At 38.1% G+C, this 25,553-nt stretch overlaps 1 protein-coding gene across 1 annotated transcript; it reads right to left on the bottom strand.

Moving 5' to 3' along the window:
- Positions 1–834: 834 nt before the first annotated feature.
- On the bottom strand, positions 835–16,317 carry LOC106545707 (vomeronasal type-2 receptor 26-like). The gene is made up of 3 exons (XM_087714613.1): positions 16,081–16,317; positions 13,940–14,749; positions 835–903 (listed from the first exon to the last, which is right to left on the bottom strand). Exons 1-3 carry the CDS (start codon positions 16,315–16,317, stop codon positions 835–837), a joined length of 1,116 nt encoding a protein of 371 aa, XP_087570739.1.
- Positions 16,318–25,553: the final 9,236 nt, after the last annotated feature.

The raw sequence follows: 25,553 nt of genomic DNA, 5'->3' as shown, positions 1-25,553 counted from the left end.
GCCAACTATAAGTTGAACATAAACAAGGTCTCCAGGCAAACCCATATCCAGTTCTGGTTGTGCAGCACTTGCTTCACTCTTTGGGGCAGGACTACTTATTGACAAAACTGGATATGGTCCAGGCCTACCAGCAGCTCCCAGTGGATGATGAGGCCAAAGCCACCCAGACCATTGTCACCCACCGGGAAGCTTTCCACTGCTGCCATTTGCAATCCAGCATTTCCGTGGCTCCAGGCCTTTTTCAGAGCCTCATGGAGCACTTGCTCCAACACCTTCCCGGAGTCGTTCCTTATTTCAATGATGTTCTGATTGCTGCTGGCAGTCGATCAGAACTCATTGAAATTTTAAGGAACATCCTATCCTGCTTTAGGCATGCAAGATTGAAATTGAAGTGCAGCAAATGCTACATAGGAATGTCCCAGATGGAATTCTTGGGCTTCCTCATTGACACCCAAGGTCTCCACCCCACTCATGAAAAACTCAAGGCTGTGTAGAATGTCCCCACCTCCACTTCCAAGGCAGAATTGCAGGCGTTCCTTGGCCTTTCAAATGTTTACTTCCCACAAGGCATCACTAGTCAAGCCGCTCCATTGATTGCTTGATAGAGCAGCTCCTTGGCACTGGGGCCTGAATGAAGTACATGTGCTCACAGCTGTCAAATCCATACTAGCAGCTGTCCTAGTATAATATAGTGACCGGCTGCCACTGATGTTAACATGTGACACCTTCCCATATGGATTGGGGGCAGTGGTGGGTTTCAAAATTTTTGGGAACCTGATGGCCATGTGACTGGGTGGGAGTGGCTTGACAGTCATGTGATCAGATGGGAATGGCTTAACAGTCATGTGACTGCATGGGAGTGGCCAAGACGATGTCAATTAATTCTTTACCCCAATGAATGATCTACAAAAAGAAGATATAAAAAAGGAAATGTTTTATTTTGTGTACTTACTACTTAAAAAGGATTAAAATAAGTACACAAAACAATAAAATAGCTACTTACAGAAGGAAGATGACTGTCCTTGCCAGTCTTCAATATCACTGACTCAAATGAATGGCCTGCACAAAGAAGAGACACAGAAATGAACTCTTTCATTTCATGCACTGCATTAGGATGAAATCAGCACACAAAATAATAGAAAAGGAAGATGACTGTCCTTTTGTCTGCTGAAGTCACCCACTGACCACCTTGCTCCACTGAATGGCCTGCACAAAGAGATACAGAAAGGAAGATTTTAATTGCTTGCACTGCTATATTAACAATGAAACAAGCACACAAAGCAGTAAAACAGCTACTTACAAAGGAAAGATAACTGTCCTAATAGTCATACTCTGTTGCTTCTTCATCCTGTTAAATAATACTAACTGTAGAAGAAATAAAACAATATTGGACTTGATTGTGGTTGTAAACTGAGGACTACAACAGGTAACAGAAGGGACCTCTGTTTTCACCCAACAATGTACAGTCTTTTCAGGAAGGATGTCCCACCAACAAACAGGAAAGATATAGTTTTTCATCTAAGAAGTTAGATCAAGAATGAATGTCATAGGTAGATTCACAGAGCAATACAGATTTCTTTTTCTGAAATTTATTTCTCAGTTCAAAAAACAGGAATGTATGAATTAGGTTCAGTACTTAGGACAGACCATGTAGCTATTCAAGAGTTAGTGGTGTCATGGTAAGAAGCAATGGTAAAGCAAGATATGGATTTAAAACCAGTAATATTTGGTTGGGCATTCCAAAGGGAATACAATACATATTTAATTTTACACATGTTAACAGCTACTGGAATTGTGTTTGCAAAACAGTGGAAAAACAAAGATATGAAAATGAATAAATATTAGTATGTGCAGGAGTGACTAAATTGACAATTAAAATCAAGAAGGCTTCGAATACTTTTTCACATGAGATTTGTTTTATCAATTGCTAACTAACAGAAACAGAAATTAGAAATCTAAAAGTATGAAAGAAAACACCAATTATGTAGGGAAAAGTCACTAAAATGTATAACGAAATATTATTAGTACTTGATCATTATTAATGTGTAGATAAATGTGGGACATTACACACCCACATGCACAAACTATGACAGTGCCAGGAAAACACCAAAAAATAACAATTTCTCCCCAAAAGACTGCAGACGAAACCAGTCTTTCCCCCCTAACCTTAAGGACAGGAAAGACAAAGCCACTGGAATAAAAACCATCAAGACATTGTGGGAAATTATAAAGGACAATGCCAGGAAGCTCACAGAACCAGCAATCATCTCACAATTACCTAAACAACGAGGTATCACACAGAAACACACAAAATCTGCCAAAGCTGCCTTGCACCAACCTGCCCGGGCTGTAGAAAAGCAGCCACTTTGAGACACAAAAACCATGCACCAACTTGCAAACTTAAAAGCAAAATATTGCATCACAAATAAAACATTTGCAAAAAGGAATAACATTTCTTGTAATAAATATACTCTATAAACAGTAAATAAATAAAAATTCCCTAAAAATATTTTCTATAAATAATAAAAAAAATCCTTAAAAACCACTTAAAAATATTCTATACACAATAATTTAAAATAAAACCATTTTAAAGTATTCCATACCCAATAATTTAAAAGAAAACCAGTTAAACATATTCTACACACAATAAATTAAAATAAACCATTTTAAAAAACTCTGTACTCAATACTTTGAAATAAAACGATTAAAAAAATTATATACACAATACATTTAAAACTATCAAGTATAGAATTTTTTAAAATGGTTTATTTTAATTTATTGGTGATAGAATCTTTTTTTAAATAGTCTAAGACAATTTAAAAAAAGATTCTATCAACATTAAACTAAAATAAACCATTTTTAAAAAATTCTATACTAAACACTTTTAAATAAAATGATTTTTAAAAATTCTATACACAAAAAATAAAATATTCTTTAAAAAAACATTAAAAGCATAAAAAATAATGGGTCACTTACCAGCAGGCAGAATCAGCAGCTCTCCGATGCGTTAGATGCAGCAGGGAGCAGGCAGGCGACAAGACAGCAGGTAAGCTGGACTGAAGGGACAAAGGGCAACCGGGCCAGCTAGGCCCGCCACAGGCGAGGCTGGGGAATGGAGGGGGAAGCAGGAAACCTCCTTTCGGACATGTCGCGTCACCGTCACTGCCACCCCCTTCCATCCACAAGATGGCGTACTCTAGCCTCCTGCCGCCACCGCCGCTTACCTCCTTTTAAGGCCTTCCCTCGTGAAAGCCATGAGTTGGCATATGCTAGCCTCCTGGAGCCACCACCGCCCACCCACTTTCAGCCATGAGCAGGCGTATGCTAGCCTCCTGCCGCTGCTGCCACCCACCCCCTTTCGGCCACGTGACATATGCCAGCTGACAGCTTTTGCAAGGGAAGTTCTGAAGGCCTTCCCTCATGGAAGTCACCAGCTGGCATATGTTAGGTTCCCACCCCCTTTGATCCATGTGGAGTATGCCAGCTTGCGGCTTTCCTACAAGCTGGCATATGCTAGTCTCCCACCGCCACTGCAATGGAGAGAAACTACAGCCAGATCAACAAGGAATCTCTGGCAGCAGTATCTGTGATCAAAAGGTTCCATGAATATCTGTACAGCTGCCACTTCACCTTGTTTACCAACCACAATCCTCTCCTTGGGCTTCTGCCAGTGATTGCCCCACCCCTCCCATCTTGTCACCGTACATGTCTCAGTGAACTGAATTTATGGTGGTTTACCAGTACTCCTTGCAATATAGCCTGGAAAGCAGCTGTGGCATGCTGATGCCCTCAGCTGCTGCCCCCTCCCTTCAGATGGCCCTGACCCACCCCCAGGCCTCAAGGTCTTGTCAGTTGAAGACCTTGACCTACCAACATCTGCTATGGATGTCACCCATCATTCCAAGGCTGACCCTCCTCTCCCAAGTCATTAACTGGGTATACAGGCGGTGGCCCTTAGGAAAGGTCTCAGACAAGTTCTGCCCTTACAAGCTGTGGCAACTGGAACTCTTGCTCCAGGGCAGGTACCTCCTCTGGGGGGATAGGGTGGTGATTCCTCCCAGCCTGTGAGCCCAGGTGCTTGACCGCCTCCATTTGGGCCACCGAGGCATAGCTCGCATGAAGGCCCTCAGCCAAAACTATGTTTGGTAGCCCAAGATGGATGAGGCTATCACGACATGGGTAGCTAGCTGCCTCCCCTGCCAGGAATCTCGACCTGCCTGCCCCTGCTGCACCAGTCAGAAACTGCCTAGAGGTCCCTGGTCCAGGCTGCATGTGGATTTCACAGAACCTTTCCATAGCCAAAGCTTCCTGGTGGTGGTGGACGCTTATTCTAAGTGTGTAGAATTTCTTCTTATGCAGTCCACCACTACCAAGACCACTATCTGGGGTCTGTGGTGACTATTCAAACTCATGGGTTGACTGGGTCAAATAATGGACCCCAGTTTACGGCTGCAGGGTTCCAGGGGTTCCTAGCTGGCCTAGGGATCCACCATGCCCTTACTGTCCTATACCATCCTGCTTGCAATGGCCGGGCTGAATGGGCTGTTTGCTCAACCAAGGTGGTGGATGGACCAAGAGGGATGGCTGGACAAGGTGGCAGCCTATCTCTTGGGACAGCATTCCACTCTGTGCCCCACTGCAAATAAAAGTTCAGCAGAGCTGCTGATGGGCAGACATCTGAGGACTACTACATAGTGGGAGTTCGCACCCCCACTATGCAAACTCAAAGGCCAAACCTCTGGAAATGGCCACATGCCAATTTAGGGAGGGAAACCCCATTTTGCTTTAAGATTTTTTCATTCTTTTTGCACCAAAATTCTCTCAATCTAAGAGCTAACAAAGTTAATATTATTTAAAGAATTTATCATTTGTTCCTATGTTGCTATTTTCATTGTACCCATTTATAAAGCATGTCAAGCATGTTCAAGCTTTCGCATGACATGAATTGATTTATTTGTTTATAATTTATCACTTAATTGTTTATTATTTCTTTATAATAACTGCTCTATAGATGGTTCACTTTCTTATATGTTTCATCTTAATTTGACACAACTGGAGGTGATGAATGCTCATGTGCAAATGCTGTTGTTGATTTTAGTTTGGCATTGAACACAATTATTCCTCAGCATTGGGTGAACAAACTGGGTCTATTAGGTTTTAATAGTATTTTATGTAACTGGATACTTGATTTCCTTACTGATAGGCCACAGTTTTTGCAGGTTAGAAGGAAAGTTTCCAATTCCATCTATTTGAGTACCGATTTCCCACTGGGATGTGTAACTGTTGTGGTAAGTCTGCTACAGAAGTATGCAGATGACATGGCAATGGTAGGGCTTATTGGGAATGACAATGAAGATTCTTATAAGGAGGAGGTGAAGGCTCTGGTCATAGGTGGGCTGTTTCTGGTTTACACTAATTTGGGTGAACTGGTAGTTAAGATTCCGTGTAACAAATTGGCAAATGCCACTACTGGCTGGTCCCATTCATTTTTGGGGTTGTTTTCCAGGCCATTTTCCAGGCTGTCTTTCAAGCCAAAAATGGCCTGAAAATGGTCGAAAAAGTGGCCTGAAAATGGTCTGAAACATTGCCTGAAAATGCCCCCCCAAATCCCCTGAAGATGGCCACAAAAATGGCCAAAAACAGCCTGAAAGGTAGGGGAGGGCAGGAGGAAGCCAGTGGTGGGATTAGTCCCAACCAGCTGAATCCTATCTCTGCCTTTGAAGCGAGTGGCTGGGAGGCAGAGCTGGGTGTGATGAGTGATGTCACCAACCCAGTCACATGACTGGATAGATATATTCCTACCCAGTCAGAGAACTGGTTGTTAAGTTATTCAAGTCCTATCACCGTTTCTGGTGGACTGGTGCAATAAAAATAACCTAGTTTTAAATGTTAACAAAACAAAGGAGATCATTGTTGATTTTAGAAAGAGCCTGCATAGTCATATTCCACTTTGTATCAAGCTTGCAATTATGGAGGTGATCAATCTTGACTTGTTTTTTTCATACATTATCTTTAATGAAGCATGAAAACCAGCATTTTCATTTGCTGCATCAGATGAGGAGAGCATATATTTCTCCTTCTGTCTTGGTGACTTTTTACAGAGGCATGACTGAGAGCATTTTAACAAACGGCATTATTGTTTGGTTTGGTGGTAGCAGTGCCTCAGATAGAAGGTCCATATAAATACTGGTTTGGACAGCTGAGAAGACTATAGGAAGTTCATTTCCTGTTACTCAGAATACTGCTTATAAGCACTAGGTGCTTAGAGCTTGAAATATTGTTAGAGACCCCACACACCCATTCTATGATCTTTTTCTGTTGCTCCCCTCTGGGAGAAGGTTTCAAAGTATTTATAGCAGAACTGCTATATTCTGTAACAGCTTTGTTCCTTCCGTCTTGTAAATTCACAGTAATTTTTTTCCGTTGTACATGTATACATTCAGACTAGATTGAGATATTTCTTTGTGTCATATATGTGCATGTATGTTGGTATATGCATAATTGTCATATTTTGATGATACATATACAGGCATTATCATATCATCCCATTATAGACTACAAACAACTTTTTTTTCCTTTTAGATTTATTCGGTTTAGGTTTATTTGATTTATATGCCGCCCTTCTCCCAAGGACTCAGGGCGGCGTACAACATTAAAAGAAACACATAATACAAAAGTTAAAAAGAAATTAAATAAGATATCCCAAACCCAATTAAAATTGACAATGACATTTCTTTAAAAGAATTAAAATTAAAATTAACAGTAATCAATAATTTCTTTTGTTTTGTTCAGGCCAGGCTGGCTTGCTGGAAAAGCCAACTTTTTAGGACACGTCGGAAGGACCGGGATTCTTTGGGATTCAATCTTGATTTTTAAGTAATGTGAATCCAATCCAATTTTGTTCATAATCCAAGCTACATATCTCTCTCCCTCTCCCTCCCCCCTCTCTCCTATCTATCTATCTATCTATCTATCTATCTATCTATCTATCTATCTATCTATCCATCCATCCATCCATCCATCCATCCATCCATCCATCCATCCATCCATCCATCCATCTATCTATCTATCATCTATCTATCTCACTGTGACTGTCTATCTATCTCATTATCATCTGTAAAAAATAAAGGAAAATATTTTTTGTTTCTTATTATCTCCTCTTTATTAATTCTTCTTTGTTGTTCAACTCTGGCCTAACAATAATTATGTAACATTTGGGGAAATATATGCAGACAAGCAACCCTGCACTGGAAGCCAAAATGGAGAAAACCTCCACAGCCACCATGTATTTGCCTTTGGTGCTCAGGTAGGATGGAACAAAGGAGAGCCACACACTGCAAAATATCACCATGCTGAAAGTGAGACATTTGGCCTCATTGAAACTACTGGGAAGATTTCTGGAGAAAAATGCTACTGTGAAACTGGCAGCTGCCAGAAAGCCCATGTAGCTTAGGACACAGTAGAACATAATAACTGAACCTTCATTGCACTGGAGTATGATTTCCTCAATTTCTGAATGAGTGTCAGTGTCAAGGAAAGGAGGAAATATGAAGAGCCATATAATGCAGATGGCTACTTGAATCAGAGAACCAGAAAGAACAATGGAGGTGGCTAGTCCTCTTCCCACCCATTTCCTCATCCTGGATCCTGGCTTGTTGGCCATGAAAGCTAAAATCACAGTGATGGTTTTTGCCAGTACAGAAGACACGGCTACTGAGAAGATTATGCCAAAGCTAATTTGTCGAAATAGACATATTATATTACCAGGTGCAACCATGAACTGAAGTGAACAAAGGAAGCAGAGAAGGAGGGAGATGAGTAAAACATAGGAGAGATTTCGATTATTAGCCTTGATTATTGGAGTATGGTGATACTTCAAAAATATTGCCAGCACCATAAGTGTGCATACAGAGAGAAAAAGTACGAGAGTGACTAAAGCAATTCCCATTGGTTCTTCATAGGACAAAAAAGACACTTTCTTTGGAAGACATGAATTTTGGATCTTACTTGGATATTGATCTTCTGGGCACTTTGAACAGTCAGCCATGTCTAAAAATTAAATATATACATTTATATATTTATATATTTGTTATATATTGATAGTACTCTTAGAATGACTACATTGTTTGTTTTTGGAAACAAGACTGGCTCTGATATCCATCTGACTTTCTATTATTGTGTTTGGTACATAAGGCAACACATGGTTATATGGGAATTCTATGTTAATGGATTATTCATGCCTTCATTTCAAGTTGTTTATTTATAATCTGTGCATTACATTGGGGAAATTTATGTAACATTTTGGGGAATATATGCAGACCAATGGAGAGTCCTTGTGTATGTCTTTATTTTGCACTTGGATAAGCATTCCAAAGAGAGGGGAAATGGAGAAAAGGGGCCACATGTAAACCTTTTTTAGTGACTGCCAACTTTAACAATTGTTCACAGTTATAACAGTAATGATAATGAAAATGCAACTTTGTGATCAATCATTGCATTTAAGATCTTTTAAAACCCTTAACTATGTCAGAATTCTTCCTTTCAATGTGTTGAGAAATCCTTCTTTATTGAAAGGTTTGAAATCTATTAACCAATAAAGAAAATAAGTCAGATGCCATAATTATTTGCTCATGGATCTGTCCAGGGGGATCTGCGGAACTATCAGTCAATTTGGTTCACAAGGTCTCTTACCCTTCTCGCTTGACATTTTCTCTTTGGGACATCGAAGGCAATCATAGCAGCAGAATGGTTTCTCCTCCTGCTTTCTCTTGAAATAACCAGGGGGGCAGCTGTCAGTACACACTGAAATGGGTAGGGTCTGCCCAATAAATGAAAAAAAGAAAAGTTAGTCATGGATTGTGAAACAAAAAAGGAAAATCATGGTTGACCAATATTTTGCAAATAAAGAATGCAAATCGTAAGGATCTGGGATTCTCCCCCATCAACTTCATCATCAAAACTACTGAATATTGAATACCTTTTTATATTTTACCAGTTTTAAAGGTATTCTTATGTATTCCAAATTGGAAGATAGATTATATTACATAAGACTATTTTCCAAAGGTGAAAGTATTTCAACAGAACTCCAGAAACAGTGAAAACTTTTTGAAGACACTGAAGCAAATATACTCTTATTGTTGGACAATGCAAAAATTTTATATAAAACAAAACAAGAATTAGACAGCCAGTAGCCCATTGAGTCATTATTCAGATATATTTAATTTCATTTCAGATATATTTCATTGACCATTTCTGTGGTCAAAGAATGACCACAAAAAGGGCATCAAAGGGCAGAAAGCAGTGGGAGTGATTGCTTTTTCTGTGTGGAAACTGGCAGGGAACACCAAAAATCTCCCTCCCTCCTTCCCCTCCCCTCCCCTTTCATTCCCTTCCCAGCAGGCAAGTAAGTGGCTGCTGCTGGGCTATGAAAGGAATGACTAATTGTGAAACTGGCTGGGAAAGTGTCACTGAACATTTGAAGATGAGGATCATGTGAATGCAGCAGTAATTCAGCAATATAGCAGCAGCCAGTAGGACCAAAGCTGCCACAACTTCCCCAAATTTCAATTGCTCTGGACACATGGTTCCCAGGTTTTGCACATGTTCTGTAACTTACCTCTTTTGTGGTAGCTTGGTTCAAAAATTGTTGCACTACGATGTTCTGTTTTGCCTCACAAATAGGTCATGATAACAAAAATCTTAGTATACTTGGTAATATACGCATACTGTAAAGTTACTGATCCAACATCACCCATTGGCTTCATTTCTCAAATAGGACTCTTGACTTCTGTCTTAACTGTTTTCACCAAAATGGCTTCTCTACAATAATGTAGGTGTGAAAACTTCATACATATTCTTTGTTTTTTTTAAGCTTGATAGCACATACTGTTGGATCCAGCCATTTTGAACAACTATCGCCCAGTCTCCAACCTTCCCTTCGTGGGGAAGATTGTCGAGAAGGTGGTGGCCTTTCAACTCCGACAGACCTTGGATGAAACAGATTATCTGGATCCCTTTCAGTCGGGTTTCAGGCCTGGTTACGGCACCGAAACTGCTTTGGTCGCGCTGATCGATGATCTCTGGCGGGCCAGGGATAGAGGACATTCCTCTATCCTAGTGCTTCTTGACCTCTCAGTGGCCTTTGATACCATCGACCATGATATCCTTCTGCGACGGTTACGAGAGGTGGGAGTGGGAGGCACCGTCTTAAGGTGGTTCTCTTTCTACCTCTCGGACAGGTCGCAGTCAGTGTTGGTTGGGGGACAGAGATCGACCCCTAGGCCCCTCATATATGGGGTGCTGCAGGGTTCGGTCCTGTCCCCCCTCCTATTCAATATCTACATGAAGCCACTGGGTGAGATCATACGCCAGCATGGGATTAAATATCATTAATATGCAGACGATACTCAATTGTATCTGTCCACCCCGTGCCAACTCAGCGAAGCAGTTGAAGTGATGTGCCAGTGCCTGGAGGCTGTCAGGGTCTGGATGGGAGCAAACAAGCTTGCACTCAATCCAGACAAGACCGAGTGGCTATTGATGTTGCCTCCCAAGGATGGTCCAGACATTCCACCTCTTAGCCTGGGGGGTGAAGTTATACACCCCTCGGAGAGGGCCCGCAATTTGGGTGTCCTCCTGGATCCACAGCTGACGTTAGAACACCATTTGTCAGCTGTGACCAGGGGGGCCTTTGCCCAGGTTCACCTGGTGCACCAGTTGCGGCCCTATCTGGACCGGGAGGCACTTTGAATGGTCACTCATGCCCTCGTCACCTCAAGACTGGATTACTGTAACACACTCTACATGGGGCTGCCCCTGAAGAGTGTTCAAAGACTGCAGCTGCTCCAGAATGCAGCTGCGCGAGCGATAATGGGTGTACTTAGATATACCCATGTTACACCTATCCTCCGCGAGCTGCACTGGCTCCCCATTGGTCTCCGGACCCGCTTCAAGGTGCTAGTCGTTACTTTTAAAGCCCTACATGGTATTGGACCTAGTTACCTGAGAGACCGCCTCCTGCCATTCACCTCCCAATGACCAATGATAAGATCGCACAGGTTGAGCCTCCTCCGGGTGCCGTCGACCGGACAATGCCAGCTGGCGGCTCCCCGAGGGAGGACCTTCTCTGTAGCTGCAGCAGCCTTGTGGAACGAGCTACCCACAGAGATCAGGACCCTTACCACTCTCCTGGCCTTCCGTAAAGTGACCAAGACCTGGCTGTTCCGGCAGGCCTGGGGCTGTTGATTAATATCCAGCCCCACTTGATTGAATGGATTATATATTAATTTTAATAATTGTATTTTTAATTTTTTATATGTTATTACTTTTGTTGTGAGCCACCCAGAGTCCCAAGGGAGTGGGCGGCATACAAATCTTATTAAAGTTGAAAGTTGAAGTTGAAAGGAAGCACATTGCTGCTTTATGTAATCAGTTAGATATCTTGCTTTTCAGAAATTTTCAATTCTTACCTTACTGATAATTTCTCTTTAAATATTAAACAACATAGAGCTATTTTCATATCCAATCATTTCAAACAAAACCAGCCATATTCAGAACATACTTGGTTGAAAGTGCTAGACCAGGTGATGGCTTCCTCGTGAATGGTGAACATTTGGTCTTCAGCAGCCCTGGGATCTAGCTTCCCAACTTTCACTCGATGGAATGACTGGTTGGGGAATGTGACCCAGTTCTCCATTTCCAATCCTGTAATCAGTTTTCTATTCTTGTCAAAGGAAATTTCATCTCCAACACTGTTGTTAAATGATACTCTTTTCAAAAAGAAATGTAGCTAAATATGAAAAAATATGCAAAAGCTCTTAGTTCTATATATGGTACAGGAATATGTGATATCATTTCCATCTTTTTATTTGAACTATTTTTCATATGTGGCAGGCTGCTCCTATTCTAATATGCTAATGTCTTCCTCAAGGATCTACTGTATATCTTGCAACCTTAATCCAAAATCTAACTTTCAATAATTAAAAGTAACCCAGCCCTAGCAAATACATATATTAATATGCCAGAAATAATCTGCTTGCATTAGTTTTCAAGAACATTAAGAATCTTTTGTTCTATTGTTGTTAGAGATAAATTTAGTAGAGCAAATTAGACCAGTTTAATATCAAAATTAAGGAGTTGAAATAACTTTTCAGGATGTCAACAATATCTTTAGTATTAAAATTGCTCAATTCATGCATTTCTACTCAGTCAGTAATGATGGGAAATGAAGGAAGACAATTTTTTAAGCATTTTAAATCAAATTGAGACCACATAGGTGAACATGGATTTTGAGAAATAGTGCAATTATGGTTTGAGCAAGTCTGGTATTTAGATTGAATAATAGTGTGGTTGACAATTGTTATATTTGTTTTTTTTCTCCCCCTCTTTTTTCTACGTCTTTTCTCTTCCTCGCTCACATTTGGTGTCACATTTTCCTTTTAAACAGCAAGAGACTGTTTAAGAGACTAGTTGGGCTTCACATTATTGCCTTCAAAATCTGTTTGTTAAATTTTGTCATTTGAGAACACTTTCTAGATCTTATGCATAATCTGCTTTTCTAAATGTTTTTTAAAAATCTGCTGAATACATATTTTTTGCTTTTGTGGGCTAATCTCTGCACAATTCTCTTATAACAATCTCTTTTCAATTGTATTACATTGGCTCTCATTCTATTTTCAGACTGTTTTTTACTTGTGTGTGTAAAAAGAGAAATACCATTTGGACTGGTTAGTTTATCTTGTCTACCATGGTTAGGTTTCTGAGGACAATGAGCAAAAACTGTGACTTAGAAACAGAATAATAAATATTGTTTCTAGACATATATCATGCCCTTTCAGATGCCTTATATATATATACTCTTGTGACGAGCCGATTGACAGATGATGGAAGCAATTAGCTTCCTCCCATAATTGGGGCTTACCAGGGGTTGTAAAAATCTAATAGATACCTTTCACCCTGGCTTCGCTGATAACGGATAAGAGCCTGTGGCCTAATGGCTAAGATCTCTGCCTAGTGTGCCTAGTATGCCATATAGCCCAGGTTCAAATCCCAGTAAGGGTATGGCTAGCTGATGAGAGCTAAATAGCTTGAAATAGATCTATACTAGTCTCCCTTTATTTATTTATCAGCACAAATAAAAAAACATATATATATATTTGCATTTCATTCATGTGCTAATTTAATTGATCTTTTAGGCTCTGATTCCACAGCTGCTTAAAATATGGATTTTTGAAAGCATGATCCTTGTCTCATATAGTATGGATGGGATTGCCAAATATTCTTTGATTCATCTAAATCAGAGAGTCCCAACCTCAAGTCCATGGACCAGCCCTGGTTCACAGCATGCCAGAAATTGGGCCACGCATACAAGCAAAACCCCATCTGCAGGATGCAGTCAGCACACAAAAATCATGTCCCCTCCAGTCCATGGAAAAACCTCTCTCCATGGAACTGGTCTCTGGTGCCCAAAGGTTGGGGAAAGCTGATCTAAAGATGAATAAATATTAAACCATGTATCCCAAGACTAAAAATTTCTCATTGTATTTATTATTTTGGACTCATACCCTTATTGATTGGAAATTCTCTGAGTGTGTTTTTAAAGTTAACTTGATCAAACAGTTCTTGTAATTCTAAACAAAAACATTCTGCAGTAAATAATTCTTGCTTATATCTGGGTGGGGGAAAAGATATAGGCAACATAGACAGAATATACCTACTATCTATAACCTACCAGGAATGCAGCTAGGGAGTAATTGAGATAAGATGTTCAAAGCATGAAAAAACATTAAAATTACAAAATTCAAAAAAGGACAGATAAAAGAAAAAAGACTGTCCAACATATGCATATCACTGTTGTCTATGGTCAAGTGGCTGTGAGATAATAGAAAACCAGTGCAATTCAAATTTCTTTTGCAACTTATTTAATTATTCATCAAATTACCTGCCATGGCTGGGTCTCCTGAATACTGTGTTTTCTGCCATTTGACTTTCTCTTACATTGATGGTCCAACTTCATGTTATGTAAAGCATGTGCCACAGCATATACTGCATTGTATATACTGTAACTATGACTGGTCATTTTCATTTCAAAAAAAGCCCCAGGAAGACTCTCCAATTTCTCGTTCCCTGTACAAACATCATCATTTTTCTCATTCTTAGATGGATTTGGAAATACACAGCCAAATGCTTGTTCCCACACATTTTTGAGAAAACCATCCTCTTTTGAGGAGAAATGGCGTCTTGTCTGGAGAAAAATTTGGAATCCCTCAACTTCCTTTGAGTAAGCAAATGTCAATGCACCATGAAGGACTTGGATATCCCAGCTCTTTTGATAAAAGAATGATGCAAGATCCACGTTGAAAGCCATAATCCACACCTTACCTTTAGGCTTTGTAGAAATCATTTCTATTTCAGGTAGACGTAACAACCATCTTAAATGTAGAAGATACTTATCACTGACTATTATAGCATTGGCTTTGCTGTTAACATAAATGTGAAAGCTTTTGACAAGCCATTTCAAACCATCAAAAAACTGGTCAAAATGAAGTCTGAATTGTTCCAAGAAGGCAATGCATATGCCATAGAAAGGAAAAATTGAAACAATTAGGCGTTGAAATGATACCTCAAAGCCTTTCGTAAGTATCCCAACCCATGTCCACCTGCAATACAATAATAGTTGAATAATCCCCATATTAAATATGTTTTCACTTGGAGCCATGTTGTAGTAGAAAGGGGAAAAGCCCTTTGGAAACTATGGAAATAAAAGTTACATAGGTTAAAAAAAATAGAAAGACAAAGAAAATGTGTATTCTCTGTAATTAAAAGCTCTAAAGCATGCCAGCATATTTTTCACATAATTTTTATACAGAATTTTTTAGGATAAAAAACTATAACTGGACTACATGTTCCATTTATTTCCTTCCAAATGTATAAACTATGACTATCTGAATTTTGTTCCCTAAACTTGATTTTACTAAAGAGACTAATATCTGAATCCCTGCTTTGCTCTTATTATTATTATATGTACTCGCTTAGTTAGAACACTTTTTCTTGGGCCCAAGTTCAAAAGACCTTGGTCAGCATACTACTTGGAAAACTGAAATAAAGCATAACATTGAAATGATAAATAAATAATACAATTCCAAATAACAATGACAACTTTATATACATACATGGATTATATGTTAAGAAACTATACTCTTTTAAAATGTTTACTCTCTGTTTTTTTTAAAAAAATTAACTGCTTTCTAAAAAAGAAACTTTACAATCTACTTTTTGCTTTATCCTATTTCACACTTATATGAACTGCTATTACTTATGGGTTTCCTGGTGCTATAGCTCCAAGAAAAGTCCTCCTATTAATCCATTTCAAGTATCTGGGTTTTTTTTCTCCGAAGAGCTATTGGAGGGAAAGGACAAACATAATAGTGTATCCCACTCACTAAGTAAGGGCCAATAGTAGGAGAAGGCAGTGCCTATGCCTCTTTGAATACCTGAATCAAAGATGGATATAAATCTCATGTCAGAAAATAAAATAAATAAAATTCAGAAATATATATATATATATATATATGTTATTATTTGTGCTGATAAATAAATAAAGGAAGACTAGTATAGATCTATTTCAAGCTATTTAGCTCTCATCAGCTAGCCATATCCTTACTGGGATTCGAACCTGTGCTCTATTGCCTCCCCAGGCAGGGAGTTAACCATTTGAGCTACAGAGAACGACTCCTTTTATCAGCCAGCCAGGGTGGGAGGTATATACTTAAAGTCACAACCCCTGGTATGCCCAAGTGTGGGAGGAAGGTCACACTTCCACAATATATATATATATATATATATTCATCACATGAGCATCTTTCTTGAGAAACTACAGAGATCCAAATTTTTGAAATTTCCCTATCATTATAACAAATTCTTAAACGAGTTCAAATTGCTTTATTATATATAAATACATTTTCTTAAGTATACTTCATAGTGAAATGTACATGAAATTAAAAATATCTTAAGGTCGTACAATTCCCCCCTCTCTGAAAATACAAAGGAAAGTGTGAACAACGTATCATTAACGCATCTCACCAGTGGAACTTTGTATGGAATTAAAATATTTGCCATATCAAAGGAAATTCCAGGATCAAGAGTCCCAACAACTGATATGAGTTTATTCAGGATGCCACACTTGTAGTTGGGAATGAATCGGTTCTGACTGGAGGAAAGTTCCATTGAGGCATGATATGTGTTCTCTCCACCATAACTGTCATAGATATTAATTCCCAAAGTGACATTAGGTAAGAGCTGGAGGTTTTCATTGATCATTTTCACGGCAAATATCATAGTCAAGATATGCTGATAATATTTAACCAAGACTCTGGAAAGGAAATAAGTTACTGTATCAAATAAAAATCTGCATGTGGCAGGGAAAATTAAATATCATGGGGAAACAGTGTCTTGCAAAGTAATAGATTAAGCTCCATCAAAATAAAATCCATTGTTTTTTATTAATTGAATTACATATTATTATTAAGTGTAAATATTGTGGAATTAATTTTTATGGGAATAATGACATATATTTTTTAACTGTCTGCTATTTCTATGAAATTCTAACTATATGAAAATGATATAAATTGTTAGTATATAACATTATAAAACTAGAAAGTAAAATTGGGGAAAATTATTACACAAGAGATGGTTTTATTTTAATTTAAGTGACTTCAAAAATACCATAAATTCCATATTTTTAGAATTTAGTCTGACTTCAGCACATTATATTTAGAAAATTAAATACATATATTATTGAAGCACAAGCAGTAATGCTTTCATAGTACCACAAACTCTTTCTAAGTAATGGGTGAACTGTAGCTTTTTCTATTCTATTAAAAAAATTAAAATCTGTAACAGTAGAGTAAAAAAACTGAACCACAATTTAGTCAAAACTCCTTAACAACATCTGTAATAATTTTATTCCTTAACAACATCTGTAAAATTGGTGTTACTGATCTAATGTTTATGTCTCAATAATCATTGTTATAAGAATGAAAAAAATGGAAGAAAATAATTAAAAACACTATCAAAAGCAAAGTGAAATTTTTACCATAAAAAGTATATTGAGAGCATATGAGTCTGCCTGTCAAAACAACTCTTCCAGTTCATAAGATAATTATTCATGAAGAAAACTGAATCTTATTTACTGATATAAAATATGACGCATTTCCGAATGTACATTATTATTCCTATAGTTCAACACAATCTTCTGTGGCCACTTTAAAGGCTAATGCTGTAATTCCCATGGATTGGAGATTGGAGGATTGGGAGAGGGATTCCTGTCTTTTCTGACTCTACTAGCAATGAGAAATTGAATGATTAGTTTGATTTAAAAAAATGTAATTTAAGTACATAGTTTCTAGCTGTTGTTTTTTTCTTTACCAAGTACAAAAAATACTTTATAATCTGAAAAATAGCATAACATCATTTAAACTTTTGCTGGGAAAGTTTTTTTTTTTATCACAGCGACCCATTGTGATGCCTAGAATAGCTATACCAAAGAATTTATATAGATTGATATAAAAAATAATGTCTTACAAGGATTCAAAGGCAAACAAATGATGAGGATCTTCCTCAAAACCTTTTATATCTCTGTTTATGAAGACAAAAGAAGTAATGGCACCAATTGTAAGATCTCCTGGTTGTAAATAATTGTGAACAATCGGGGTAGGATCTTGGATTCTGCATTTGCTTAACTGAGTTTTACAAGCTATACATGGCAATTGTAGCACAAAGAGAATCGATATCATTATAGTTAATAATAATCCCAATTCAAAAAAATTTCTCATTTCGATATAATAGTTACGAGTTCTCAAATGTGGACGAAGCTTGAACTGAATCTCTCTCTTCCTCACATGATTTTCATTCTTTAATGAATCTTAAAATATAAATGGTTCAGAAAAACATTCTGATAATTGTATTTGCCCTTAAACACACAACTATGTAGCTGACAAACAAGTACTTTGCCCTCATTCTTCCAAGTATAATTTGTTAATCAGGACTTTGAGGAGAAGGAAAGTTAATAATAGTCTTTTTGGTAATTACAATGGTGAGAACAAATTGCAACTTTCAAATGATTAACGAAATACTAATGGTGGAATGTGCCAATAAATTATCTTATAATGAAATAATTTTTTTGACAATATCACATTTAGGGAAGTGTTATTCAAGCTAGTTGACACATTCATTTTATTTTCATTTCTGCTTTTTAAAATATGGTGATATCTTCTGGAAAGCACATTGCACCCTGTCCGAGACCATGCAGACTACCTGAATTTAGAATAATAGCAAATGGCTTGAAAACAGAATCAATAGCCAGTTGTATAGTCATTTTTCTTAGATTGTTTAGATATTAAAATTCATAAATAGCTACAATTAGCTGCACAACGATACAGCACAATGTACAGGGGTGGGTTTCAAAATTTTTCCTATCTATTCTGTGGGTGTGGCCTATTTTGTTGGCATGTCTTGATGGTCACGTGACCAGGTGGGCATGGCCAACTTGTAAAATGTGGTAAAACTCATTTAACAATGCTCTTGCTTAGCAATCAAAATTTTGGGCTCAATTGTGGTCATAAGTTCTCTTTCTTTTTCTTTCTTTCTTTCTTTCTTTCTTTCTTTCTTTCTTTCTTTCTTTCTTTCTTTCTTTCTTTCTTTCCTTCCTCCCTCCCTCCCACCCTCTCTCTCTTTCTTTCTTTCTTGTGTGTCTTTCCCTCTTTCTTTCTTTCTTTCTTTCTTTCTTTCTTTCTTTCTCTTTCCTTCTTCCTCTTTCTTTCTACATAGATAGTTTTATTTTCCATTTTCATTTTCTTACAGTCACACATATACTGTACAGAATCGGGGCCATATAACATTAAACAATAAACACAGCCATTCCTCTTGTCAATAATACCCCCAAAATAGAAACCCAATGTACCTCTTCGACCCTCCATACACCCTTTCTTTCGCCCCCTGGGCGGGATCTTGCTGATGGCGGCAGCTTAAGAGAGCTGCCCCCGGGTTTCTGGTTGCGTTATCTGCCTAGATATCTGGCAGGTACCTCACTCTTCAGGCAAAGAAGAGGGGGAAAGAAGATCCAGCTGGCAAGAGCTTTTCCTTTGAAGTTGGCAGCCTTTTCGGCTGTGAAGGGAAGGGGGGCCAGCCGAGGCTGAATCATTATCTCCGTGCCGGAAATTCCTAGCTGTCGTCTTCACGGCTCAAAGTAAGATACCTCCACTTAGGACAATATTTGAACTATTTATCTGAATTTAATACAAGCAGAGTCCGTATCTGAGAACCTTATCTGTTTTTTTAAAAAAAATCCTAGCTTCATTTTTTACAAGAGCTTCCTTCGTGTACTTAGCTTTTTTTTCTTAAAAGAAACTGGCTCCTAAAATGGCGATTGTGCATTCTTTGTAACAATGCCACATTCCTAATTCTTCTGCAAAAGCAGTGATAAAAGTTCAAAGGGAGGAACAGCCAACCAGCAGTTTCTTATTAATTAGTTTCACTTCTCTGAAGAGTTTACAAGACTTTGTTCTTATCAACTTTGTTATTTCTGATACAGAGAAGTCAAAGATGGCACTGAATATGCCGAGCTGCTTCGTTACAATGCTTTTTCTTCTTTTTCTTTTTTTTTTTGAAATCCTTTGAAAAATCCTAAAGAGCTAAAAAAGGGGTGACTTAACACTCTTCTATTTTTTTTCGTAAGCTGCACAGCGAGCCAGTAGAGCTTGATTAATTGCCCATAGATAAGACTTATAATGGCATCAAAATTAATTCCTGGAGGGAAACTTCCTCCTAGAAGCACATCTCCAATACCTGGCACAAAGTTGCCCCCTACTGGAGATGTGCTAACGAAAGAACTTTTTTTGGAAACCTTCAAAGAATTCAGAGAGGAGATTAAGGAGATAAAGGATGAATTAAAAGAGTTTAAGGCGGACTTATATGATAAACTTGATACTAGGATTGCCAAAATAAACGATGATATGCTGGGACTGGTAACCGTACTGACAGAACATATTTCTGGAATTGAAGATAACTTAGAGGGTCTTAATGAAGCTAATACCAACTTGACATCCAAAACTGAGGTTGTGCAACAAAAAGTTGAAAACGCTGAAAAACAGATTATTATGATACAGTACAGGCAGATGGAGTTCGCATTAAGAGTCAGGGGGTTGTGTGAGGATAAACAGGAGAACTTGAAACAGATTTTTTCAGAGGCTTTTGACTGTCTGGTGGGACGACCGGGGTCCAACTTTGACTGGCAGATCGATAAAATTTATCGCGTTAATTCATGGGCGGCAAAACAAAAGCAACTCCCCTGAGATGTAGTTATATACTTCGCCACAAGAGAGTTCAGAAACATGATATTACAAGAGTCCTTGTAATAAGATTTGATTGTCTTGAAAGAAATACCACCTCAAATGCTAAGAGCCAGGAGAGATTATGCTTTTCTAGTGGAAGAACTCAGAAACCGTCAGATACAGTATAGATGGGATGTGCCATTTGGTATTATAATTACACTTGACAAGCAAAGATATCGTCTCAACTCTGTATGGAAAGCCCAAGATTTCTATCACAATATTTTGAAGGTGGGACACCCTGCACCATATGGATCTGGAGAAAGACCACAAGAAGGACAAGATAGACGGCAAACTACACAACTACCAGACAAGACGCACCATCTTCCCCTCCCGGAAGGGCAAGCTGCCATGGAACAAAGACCTAGCCGTATGACCACCAGACGAATGGAAAAACAAGCTACAATGCAACAACCTCAACAATCACCGGCCATTGATCAAGGAGTTACAGTAACAAGTTCAGAAGCCATGGGAGGAGCTAGGCCAAAGGTTAAACAGGCCATGCAGGAGGCTCTAAAAAAGCTTCAGGCAACCAAAGATGACAACTAAGATTTTGACATGGAATGTCAATGGACTGAACTCTCCACAGAAGAGAAAGAAAATATCCACTATCTTAAACAGTTCAAGAATGATATAATTTGTCTACAAGAAACTCATATCAAATCAACCGATCAAAAATATTTGTTTAACCCCAAACTTGGTCAACATTTTGTGACCTCTGCTACGGAAAAGAAAAATGGTATAGTTGTATACTTAAGAAAAGACATTAAGACTGAACTAATTGAAGCAGATCCCTTTGGAAGATATATCGTGCTAGACCTAGTCTTAGAAGGGGAAAAGACATTACTTTTGGAAATTTATGCTCCTAATCAACAGCAAGACGGATTCTATAGAAATCTTCACGCTAAATTAGTACAGTGGGACTATAAGTCTTGTATACTATTGGGTGACTGGAACGGCGTGATTGACACTAAAAGAGATAAGAAGACCTCTCGCCCTAATACTAAAATGCAAGCTAAGCTACCCAAACCTTTTTTTGACATGATGGATGACTTTGAATTGAGAGATATTTGGTGAGAAAGAAACGCAGAGGAATATGATTTCACCTTCTTTTCTGATAGACATCAATCCTTTTCAAGGATTGATTTTATACTAATCACTAATGATTTACTTTCTAGGGTGAAGAAGACAAAGATTGCGGCGAGGGTCCTTTCGGATCATAACCCAGTTTGGATAGAATTGGGAAGGATAGTGCAGGCAAGAAGGTCTTGGAGGATGAATGAAAACTTATTTAGATATGAGAAGTACATTAATGATTGTAAAAAATTGTTATCTGAATACTTTGTTCTGAATATGAATAAGGGTACACCTATGGAATTTGTATGGGATGCAAGCAAAGCATATATGAGAGGAGTACTGATGAATATAAACAAAATACATAGACATAAACAAAGGCTGAAACGAAAAGAATTGGAAGAGGAAATTAAAGGGAAGGAGTTGGAGTTAACATTGAATCCAGGCGATACAAAGGTTAAGGAAGCAATTACTATATTAAAATCCCAATTTGATATGTTGATCTCTGATCAGGTAGCCACTAGTTTATTATATGCAAAACACAATACTTTTTGTAACGCAAATAAACCGGGCAGATGGTTAGCTTATCAGATTAGGAAAAAAACGAAAACTCGAAATGTAACCAGATTGATTTATAGAGGGAAGGAGGTGTTTCAACAGGAGGAGATTCAAAAGGCATTCTGGGAATTCTTTACAGAATTGTATAAAGGGGACAAAATTAAGGGTTTAGACATAGACAAATACTTAGATAAAGAGAAAATACCCCTAGTTAGAGAAGAGTACAGGCAAAAGTTGAACCAACCAATAACCTCAGGGGAAATCTTGCAGGTAATCAAACAACTAAAGTTAGGGAAAGCGCCAGGCACAGATGACTTGACAGCGGTTTACTATAAAAACTTACAGTTAGAAATGGTAGAACCTCTTAGAGAACTATTTAATAAAATTCAAACGGAAGGTAAAGAGCCCCAGTCTTGGAAGACAGCGTTTATATCGTTGATACCCAAAGAAGATCAAGATATTACCCAACCAAAAAATTATAGACCTATCTCATTACTTAATGTAGATTATAAAATTTTTACTAAAATACTAGCAAATAGGTTAATGGTGGTTATTCAACAATTGATACATACCGACCAAACAGGTTTTATACAGGGGAGACAGATGAAGAGTAATGTTAGACTAATCATTAATGCATTAATATATTTGGGAAAGAACAACCAAATCCCTGCTGCGTTCATATTTCTGGATGCTGAGAAGGCCTTCGATCAAGTTAATTGGCAATTTCTGTTGAAGATATTGCAAAAAATGCAGATAGGAGATAGCTTTCTACGGTCAATTACAGCAATATACCAACAGCAAACAGCTCAAATCATAGTTAACGGAAGTTTAACAGACTCTTTTCAAATCAGAAAAGGTACAAGACAGGGCTGTCCTTTGTCCCCACTATTGTTCATTATAACTTTGGAAGTATTATTGAATAAAATACGGGGCTTGGATGGTCTAAAAGGGATCAAGATTAGGCAGCAAGAATACAGAGTCCGCACTTTTGCGGATGATTTGGTCATAATATTGGAACAACCACAGGAATCTAGTATGGTTTTAATGAACATGATTAATCAATATGGTCAAGTGTCTGGTTTTAAAAGAAAATTAGGAAAAACAAAAATATTAGCTATAAATATGAATATTAAACAAAAGGAAGAACTAGGAGGGATGCTAGGATGTGAGGTAGTTAAAAAAGTCAAATATCTTGGGGTCAATATTTTAGCCTCAAATGGGAAACTATATAAGCATAATTATGAACCACTTTGGCGGAGTATACAGATAGAGATGAAAAAATGGGAGAAATTGCACTTATCTTTGCTGGGTAGGATAGCGGCAGTGAAAATGAACTTTTTACCAAAAATTTTATTTCTTTTTCAAATGCTATTATAATTAAAAAAGATGTGAATCTTTTAGAATGGCAGAAGGGTATCAACAAATTTGTATGGGCTGGAAAGAAACCAAAGGTAAAGATGAAAATAATGCAAGATGTACGCGAAAGAGGAGGCTTGAAATTACCTAACCTAAAATTATATTATGATGCAGTGGCGCTATCCGCAATTAGTGATTGGACCCATTCAACCAATGATAGAATACTGAATATTGAGGGACATGATCTGGTATATGGTTGGCATGCTTACTTGTTATTCAACAAAAAATTGGATAAGAACTTTAAAAGTCATATCTTAAGAAATGCTTTATTGCGGGTCTGGAAAAAATATCAACATAAACTAAATGATAAGTTACCCATGTGGGCAATTCCTAGACATACAATTGAAAATATGAATATAGAACAAAAACACGATAGAACCACTTACAGACAACTTCTCACTTTGGAAAGGGGGGTTCTACAACTAAAATCTTTAGAGGTATTGAAAGAGGAGAAGGTAGTTCAAACATGGTTCCAGTACGGCCAATTACAGGCCAGGTGGAAAATAGACCAAAAAACTGGTTTTATCCAAGTTGAGGATAATTTGTTTAAACAAATAAGAGATCAAAGCTTAATGCATATAAAGAGGATATATAATGTACTAATACAGATGGATTCGGAAATGGAATTGGTTAAAGATTGTATGATAAAGTAGGCTCAGAATATTGAAGAACCAATAATGTTGGACACGTGGGAAAGAATATGGGTAAGAAATGTGAAATTTACACAAGCACAAAACCTGAGAGAAAATTTTTATAAGATGTTTTATAGATGGCATTTAGATCCTAAAAAGCTGGCTTCTATGTACAGCCTAAATGTTGGAGATGTGGTTCTCTCGATGCTACATATTTTCATATATGGTGGACTTGTCAAAAGGTTAAGGCATTTTGGATAAAAATCTGGTGGATCATGCAAAATATCTTTAAAAGAAGGATAAAATTTACTCCTCAGTTATTTTTACTAGGTATATGTACTGACTTTACAGCGGTAGAGACCAACTTGGTTCTGCACCTAATAATGGCAGCAAGACTGTTGGTGGCGCAATACTGGAAGAAGGAAGACTTGCCTACAACTCAAGAATGGACATTGAAAGTTACAAACCTAGCCGAGATGGCTAAAATATCGGCATATCTTAAAGACCACTCAAATGAGAGATATAAATGAGACTGGAAAAAATGGATTGACTATACACAAAACAAGCCTATGCTTAAGATTAGGAATAATTTAAACTGCTTAAAGTTTGTGCAACAGCAAGAAGCTAAGTTCAACGCAGAGATGTTATTGACTTTCTTTTTTAAAAATTTCTTTTGCCTTAATATATTTTAGACTGTGTTTGTTAAAAAGCTACACCATGTACGGGCTCTGGGAAGTCAGGGGGGGGGAAGGGAGGTGGGGTCTTAGGGGGGAGGGGGATATATAGTATGTGCTAGATACTAAAGTAACACGATTGCACTTTTATACTGTTGCTCTTTAATTCCAGTGTAAAAATAGGACAAGCTGAATATATTAATAGATAGTAGAAATACACCGAAGGGAGGAGTAGAGGGAAAGAAGAAAGAGGGGTAGAGAGGGTGGGAGAGAGGATTGGAGGGAGGGTGAGAAGGAAGGGATGGCGTGTATTGGGAGAGAGGCGTGGTAGAGGGGGAGGGGAAGTAGGGTAGAGGGGAATGATGGTGGGAAGACGGAAAATTGGAGGGGGGCTTCCTCTTTCTTTCTCTCTCTTACTCTTTCTCTCTTTCTCTCCCCCCTCTGTCTTTCACACACACATCCCTTCCAGTTATATTTGTAGATATATTCTATGAACTAAAACTGACAAACTAAGCCCAACAAATCCTATGATCATGGCCATCCATGTCTTACAAAGCAACTCACAGAGCCTCCAATGCAGCTCTGGGAGTTAACTGAATATGGTTAGTTGTCCTGTTATCTCCTGGCCACGTTTTCCACCTTTTTAGAAGAGTGGCAGAGAGGGCTAATTTCAAACAGCTTTTTTTCCTTTTGCCAAAGCCTATTTTCTCTGCTGCTTGGTGGGTGACCTGGTGGGTGTCTGAAGGTGTTGGGCATGCCACGGAAGGCACACACATCTCTCTCTCTCTCTCTCACACACACACACACACCACTTG

Source organism: Thamnophis sirtalis, unplaced genomic scaffold (assembly GCF_051295495.1).
Source record: "Thamnophis sirtalis isolate CommonGarterSnake01/CBP01778 unplaced genomic scaffold, rThaSir2_p1.2 scaffold_4, whole genome shotgun sequence".
Classification (NCBI taxonomy): Eukaryota; Metazoa; Chordata; class Lepidosauria; order Squamata; family Natricidae; genus Thamnophis; species Thamnophis sirtalis.
Note: the sequence above shows the minus strand (reverse complement) of the source record. Positions and strands in the feature narration are given on the sequence as shown.